General features: G+C 48.2%; 1 protein-coding gene across 1 annotated transcript in view; it reads right to left on the reverse strand.

The window, feature by feature from the left end:
- Positions 1-5,062: 5,062 nt before the first annotated feature.
- UQCR11 (ubiquinol-cytochrome c reductase, complex III subunit XI) overlaps positions 5,063-7,590 on the reverse strand; it is a 3,737-nt gene continuing 1,209 nt past the window's right edge. The window contains exons 2-3 of the mRNA XM_024740139.1: positions 5,722-5,870; positions 5,063-5,222 (exon numbers count right to left, since the gene is read on the reverse strand). Of these exons, the coding sequence (XP_024595907.1) occupies positions 5,750-5,870 (121 nt within the window). The 3' untranslated portion in view covers positions 5,063-5,222; positions 5,722-5,749. The remainder of the gene's footprint in view (positions 5,223-5,721; positions 5,871-7,590) is intronic.

Below are 7,590 nucleotides of genomic sequence, written 5' to 3' on the forward strand. Positions count from 1 at the left end.
ATAATATGAGGCATTCATGGCACTTACCTTGGGCAGAAAATTTAGTGGGCACCAAAAACTTCAAGATTAATGGCAGTTAATGCAATATTTTAACAATCCGAAATGAATGCAAACAATCCATGATGAACAAAATGTCAAAAAATTTTTAAATTTTATTGAAGTATAGTTGATTTACAATGTTGTGTTTAATTTCTGCTACACAGCAAAGTGACTCAGTCATACATACATATTTTTTTCATATTCTTTTCCATTATGGTTTATCACAGGATATTGAATGTATTTCCCTGTGCTATATAGTAGGAACTTGCTATTTATCCATTCTATATATAATAATTTGCATCTGCTAATCCCAAACTCCCACTCCATCCCTCCCCACCCTTGGCAATCACAAGTTTTTTCCTCTGTGTCTGTTTTTCTTTTGTAGATATGTTCATTTGTGTTGTATTTTAGATTCCACATATAAGTGGTATCATATGGTATTTTTCTTTCTCTTTCTGACTTACGTAGTATGACAGTCTCTAGTTGCATCCCTGTTGGCTTCAAATGGCATTATTCTTTTTGATGGCTGAGTAGTATTCCATTGTATATGTACCACAATTTCTTTATCCATTCATCTGTCGATGGACATTTATGTTGCTTCCATGTCTTGGCAATTGTATATAATGCTGCTATGAACATTGGGGTGCCTGTAACTTTTCAAATGATAGTTTTGTCTGGTATATGCCCAGGAGTGGGATTGCTGGATCATATGACAATTTTATTTTTTGTTTTTGTTTGGCCACACCATGCGGCTTGTGGGATCTTAGGTCCCCGACCAGGGGTTGAACCGGGGCCCTCGGCAGTAAAAGCACGGAGTCCTAACCAGTGGACTGCCAGGAAGGTCCCTATTTTTAGTTTTTTAAGGAATCTCCATACTGTTCTCCATAGTGGCTGCACCAATTTACATTTACACCAACAGTGTAGGAGGGTTCCCTTTTCTCCACACCCTCTCCAGCATTTATTATTTGTAGACTTTTTAACGATGGCCATTCTGACTGGTGTGAGGTGGTAACTCACTGTGGTTTTGATTTTCATTTCTCTAATAATTAGCGATGTTAAGCATCTTTTCGTGTGCCTATTGGCCATCTTTGGAGAAATATCTATTTAGGTCTTCTGCCCATTTTTCGATTGGATTTTTTTTTTGTTATTGAATTGTAGGAGCTATTTGTATACAAAATGTAAAAAATTTAAATACAGATTGAACAGTACTGTGCTATTTTAAAGTGAGACAAAATGAGGAAGATATGCCCTTTATACATTTTTAAAGCAATATTTACTGAACACCAACCTAGTACAAGACATTGTAGGAAGATATTTTATTTAGTTATTTTTTAATTTAATTTAATTTAATTTTAATTTATTTTATTTTTTGGCTGCTCAGCGTAGCATGTGGGATCTTAGTTCCCCGACCAGGGATCGAACCCACACCCCCTGCATTGGAAGCACAGTCTTAACCACTGGACCACCAGGGAAGTCCCCCTTTATACAATATGTTTTTATGTAGTTTTTTTTTTTTAATAAGTTTATTTATTTTTGGCTGCGTTGGGTCTTTGTTGCTTCGTGCAGGCTTTCTCTAGTTGCAGTGAGCAGGGGCTACTCTTTGTTGCGGTGCGTGGGCTTCTCATTGCGGTGGCTTCTCTTGTTGCAGAGCACGGGCTCTAGGCACGCAGGCTTCAGTAGTTGTGGCTCGCGGGCTCTAGAGCACAGGCTCAGTAGTTGTGGCGCATGGGCTTAGTTGCTCCGCGGCATGTGGGATCTTCCCTGGCCAGGGCTCGAACCTGTGTCCCCTGCATTGGCAGGTGGATTCTTAAGCACTGCGCCACCAGGGAAGTCCTTTGTGTAGTTTTTGATGGTTAACTTTCCCCTCCCTGAACACTGAAGTGGTTGAAAAAGTATTGAAATGTTGAAAAGGAGTTGTATGAAAACTCACAGAAGTTTAAGCCTAAATATTGTACTTAATCTGAACCTGAAGTTATTAAAATTTTACTTTTGGCTTTCACAGAAGCAAACTGAGATATTTTCATTAAAACCATTAGCCATTACAAAAATACATGAAAACTCGTGTATAGGGGCTCACATTTCCATTTGTTTCAGGTTTTGATGGGGGGCTGTGGGACTCTCCACATCTGCATGAGTTAGACATTTTTTTTTAAAAAATTGAGTAACTTATCTCAGAATCGTCACTTATAGGTATTTAAGTGGCATCTATTCATTTATGTCTGAAATAACATCACTCCACAGATATTGTTTTAGTGGCAAATGATAGGAAATGAATGTCCTTTGCTAATAGACTGGTTAGTAAATGTTGCTACCAGGCAGCCGTTTAAAAACTGAGGATGCTGTGTGGTTTTTTTTTTTTTAATTGAATTGTAGATTTATAATGTGTTAGTTTCAGGTGTACAGCAAAGTGATTCAGTTATACACATGTATGTATATTTTTTTCATATTTTTTCATTATGGTTTATTATATTGACTGTAGTTCCCTGTGCTATAGAGTAGGTTCTTGTTGTTTATCTATTTCATTTATAGCAATGTATGTTAATCCCAAACTCCTAATTTATCCCTCCCTTCCCCCCTTTCCCCTTTGGTAACCATAAGTTTGTTTTCTGTCTGTGAGCCTATTTGTTTTGTAAATAAGTTCATTTGTATCATCTTTTTAGATTCCACATATAGGTGACATCATATGATATTTGTCTGTGTCTGGCTTACATCACTTAGTATGATAATCTCTAGGTTCATCCATGTTGCTGCAAATGGCAATACTTCATCCTTTTTTTATGGCTGAGTAATAGTCCACTGTGTACATGCACCACATTATCCATTCCTCTGTCAATGGGCATTTAGGTTGCTTCCATGCCTTGGCTATTGTAACTAGTGCTGCTATGAACATTGGGGTCCATGTATCTTTTTTTTTCTTTTAATAAGTGTATTTATTTATTTTTGGCTGCATCGGGTCTTTGTTGCTGCGCGCAGGCTTTCTCTAGTTGCAGGAAGTGGGGGCTACTCTGCTGCGGTGCACGGGCTTCTCATTGCGGTGGCTTCTCGTTGCGGAGCACAGGCTCTAGGCACGCGGGCTTCAGTAGTTGTGGCGCACGGGCTCTAGAGCGCAGGCTCAGTAGTTGTGGCTCGCGCGGGCTAGAGCGCAGTCTCCGTAGTCGTGGTGCACGGGCTTAGTTGCTCCGTGGCATGTGGGATCTTCCCGGACCAGGGCTTGAACCTCGGTTCCCTGCACTGGCAGGAGCGGGCTTCAGTAGTTGTGGCGCACAGGCTCTAGAGCGCAGGCTCAGTAGTCGTGGCGCACGGGCTTAGTTGCTTCGCGACATGTGGGATCTTCCCGGACCAGGGCTCAAACCCGTGTCCCCTGCATTGGCAGGCGGATTCTTAACCACTGTGCCACCAGGGAAGCCCTCCATGTATCTTTTTGAACTAGTTTTCATCTTTTCCAGATATATGCCTAAGAGTGGAATCACTGTATCATATGGTAATTCTATTTTTAGTTTTTAAAGGAACCTCCAAACTGTTCTCCATACCGGCTGCACCAGTTTACATTCCTACCAATTGGTATAGTGTTAGGAGGGTTCCCTTTTCTCCACACCCTCTCCAGCATTTGTTTGCAGACTTTTTAAAAATATTTATTTGGCTGCTTTGGGTCTTAGTTGTGGCACGCAGGATCTTTCGTTGCAGGCTTCTGGTTGGGGCACACAGGCTTAGTTGTCCCACAGCATGTGGGATCTTAGTTCCCCGAACTAAGATCGAACCTGCAACCCCTGCACTGCAAGGTGGATTCTTAACCACTGGACCACCAGGGAAATCCCTTATTTGTAGACTTTTTCATGATGCTTTGTGCTTTCCAAAGTGGCATGGCTTCCAGGAAATAAGCCATAGGTGTAAAATGTTTGTGCAGAAAAGTGTGTAGAACATGCCACTACTTGTGTTAAAATATACAAAGCTGCTGTGGACTGAAAGTGTCTCCCTGAAATGTATATGCTGACACCCTAACCCCCAGTGTGGCTGTATGTGGAGATGCCCCCCCCGAAACAATTAAGGTTAAATGAGGTCAGAAGGGTGTGGCCCTGGTCCCCTAGAATTAGCATGTCCTCAGAGTCCCTGGAGAGATCACTTGCTCACATCAAGGAGAGGCCACGTGAGGATGCAGTGAGAAGGGGGCTGTCTGCAGGCCAGGAGGCGGGCCCTCGCCAGGAACCAACCCTGCCAGAACTGAGCTCAGACTTCCAGCCTCCAGAACTGTGAGATGTTCATTCTGTAGCTTAAGCTGCCTGGCCTGTGTTTTGTTGTGGCAGCCCAAACAGACTAATAAAATAGCTCTTCTTCACAAATAGAACGTTTCTAGAATTTTCCAGAACTTGGCAGGAGTTGGAGGGAACTGCCTGTATGCAGTATATCCTCGTGTACCCGCTCATTTTTGTATCCCCGGTGATGGTTTAACACGTCTACAGGTTCTGATGTTCCTCCTTCAAGGCACAGAGCCTAATTCTCCTCCCGAATAAGGTGTGGAGCAGGAGATGGCCTGAGAGTCCTGAGTAGGTCATAAAAGGCACAGAGGCTCTTCCCTGCCTGCTCTTGGGCCGCTGTGTAGTAGAGAGGCTCAAGCAGCGTCTGGGAGGCCCACGTGGGGAGGAGCCACGTGAGGGGGCCTCCTGGAAGCCCCAACTCCCCACCCCACCCCGGTGCCACCCTTCATCATGCAGCCGATGCCACTACTGCAACCTCATGAGGGACCCTCAGCCAAGAACCCCCCAGACAGATCACTCCCAAATTCTCACTGAGAGATAATGAATGTGTGTCTTGAGCCCCTAGGTCAAGGGTAACTTTTTAAGGCAGCGATCGATAAAAACCCCGTGCAGATATTATCCACTAAACATCTGAAGTAATCAAACCATGTCTGCCAGCCGCTGGGAAACTGCAGATTTGCAGTTTTGGAGTTGAAAGGCTTCCCGGGTCATCTGGGCCCCTGGGCCTGCAGTCAACATAACCAAGCCCCAGCATGAGCACATGCAGGCCAGCAGGTTTCAGGGTGAGGTTTAATGCCATGTGTGTTCACACACCAAGGTTATTTCCACCAGCGTCGGAAACCTAACTCGCGCCGTGTATTTCCTTGAGGTCAATCCCAAGAGCCTGGGCCGTTCCAGATGCAGATGGAAGGGGGCAGCACCACCAGACACCTGGAGGGGGAATGAAGCAGGGTGAGCAGCAGAGGCTGAGCGCCCAGTAAGAGCACTGACGCCGCCGACAGGCTCTAACACCAGATCTGGCTGTGCCACTTAGGAGTCTGTGAAATGGGGATGCGCGTGCACTCTGGGCTGTCAGGTGGGCAGCACAGCGCCGGGCTCGTCAGTGCTCACAGCAGCCCGCCCAGGGAGGCCAGCCTCCACTTTCCTGTCTGTAAAATGGGGCATCCCTCCGTCCCACCCAGGGTGCAGGCTCAGCCTCCAGGACTGAGCCCCGAGGGGCAGCACCCACTCCCCAGCCCCACAAACTGAGGCTGCTGGCTGGCAGCTCTGCGCCACGAGGCAGGAGGCTAGTGCAGGGCTCCGCCCTCAGGCAGGGTTCTCCAGGTGTGCCCCCAACACCTGCCGGCCCAGCCCTGGACCTGCGGGGAACACTGCTCCTCTGCTGCTCAGGAATCCCGGGCTACACCAGCCGACAGCTGCTGAAACTTACCGGAGGGGTCCGAGGGTGATGGGTTTAATTAATCGTCCTTCTTGAACTTGCCGTTGATGTAGGGCACCCAGTCCAGAATCAGCCGCCAGTCAGTGGCCCACACCAGCCCCATGGCTCCCACGGTGCCCCACATGCCCACTGTGGGTAACCTGCAAGAACGGGGGTCAGGCCTCACCCTCCCGGTAGCGTGGCCGGATCCCCCCCCATCCCAAGCTGCCATTTATCAGGTGCCCACACCACCCCCACGCACCTGGCCCTGCCCAGCTTTGTGGACACATCCTGCTGATGACCCCGAGGGCAGGCACCAGGCAGGTGACCCTAAGGCAACTCCATTCCCATCTGCTTTCATATTAGGATATGCATGAGGGGTTTTTTTTGTTTGTTTTTTTAGTAAATTTATTTATTTATTTTTGGCTGCACTGGGTCTTCGTTGCTGCACACGGGCTTCTCATTGCGGTGGCTTCTCGTTGCGGAGCACGGGCTGTGAGCGTGCGGGCTTTAGCAGTTGTATCACGTGGGCCCAGTAGTTGTGGCACACGGGCTTCGTTGCTCTGTGGCATGTGGGATCTTCCCGGACCAGGGCTCGAACCCGTGGTACCCTGCACTGGGAGGCAGACTCTTAACCACTGCGCCACCAGGGAAGTCCCTGATTAAGGTTTTATTTGAGGAATTCCACTAAAAAAAAAAAAAAAAGCCCAAGCTTGTAAAGCATAAGGATATCTAAACTTTGCAGGTAGGCACGTTAATGTGGTTTGCAGCAGCTCGATCCCTGAGACAGCCGATGGACTGAGGGAGGTGTGAGTTATCAGGGTCCCTGTCTCACAGATGAGACCAAGGCACAGAGAGGGCAAGCCATGCCCCCGAGACACACAGCCCACCGGGTGCAGAGCCGAGGCAGGGACTCCAAGACCACCACACTCCACATTTACGTCCATTGATGGGCAGGGTCCAGGACGGCCCCAACAGTCCCACCTCCTGGTGTTCACACCCCTGTACAGCCCCTCCCCTTGAGGTCGGCAGGATCCAGCCACTCGCCTCTGATGAATCAAATATGAGAGATGATGGGCTGTCACTTCTTTCGTTTTGGTTTGGTTTTCTTTGGCCGCACCACACGGCTTACGGGATCTTAGTTACCCAACCAGGGATTGAACCCAGGCCCCGGAAGTGAAGGCGCCGAGTCCTAACCACTGGACCACGAGGGAATGTCACTTCTGAGATGGACTTTTAGAGACTGGCTCCGTCAGGGCATGCTCGTTTGCTCTTACCCTCTCTGCGGGGAGCCAGCTGCTAGTTTGTGAGCTGCCCTGTAGAGGGGCCCCTGTGGCAGAGGATTGAGGGTGGCCCCCTGCTGCAACCACAGGTGTGACCTGGAAACACATCCTCCAGTAAAGCCTTCAGATGAGACACTGAGCAGGGGACTCAGCTGTGTTCCAATTCCTGACCCATAGTAACTGATAATGAATGTCTGCAAAGCTGCTGCATTTGGTGGGCTCTTTGTTATGCAGCGACAGAGAACTCTCACAGGCTCCATCGCTGGTCTGTGCAGGGGCAGAATTTGTGCATGGGTGCCCACTTCACCGGATCGCCATAACCTATGGGCCTGGGGTGTTGGGGTGGAGAGATGGAAGCAGCAACACCCTCTCCCCAACCTGCCTCACCAACGACACCCCCTGCTCCCTGGGGAGACCCTGGGGAGAGGCCCGTACAACTCAACTTTGCGCCTTGGTGGGGTCCCGGGTTATTGCTGCTTTTGGAACAGGCTCTGGGGCAGGTGTCACGAACAGAGAGGGAATCTTTCCTCTCACTGCCCAACAGCTTTGAGGGGTGTTGAGGTCAGAGGAGCCTGCCCTCAGGGAGGCCTCCACCGCC

Source organism: Neophocaena asiaeorientalis, unplaced genomic scaffold (assembly GCF_003031525.2).
Source record: "Neophocaena asiaeorientalis asiaeorientalis breed wild unplaced genomic scaffold, Neophocaena_asiaeorientalis_V1.1 scaffold469, whole genome shotgun sequence".
In the NCBI taxonomy this organism is placed as follows: Eukaryota; Metazoa; Chordata; class Mammalia; order Artiodactyla; family Phocoenidae; genus Neophocaena; species Neophocaena asiaeorientalis.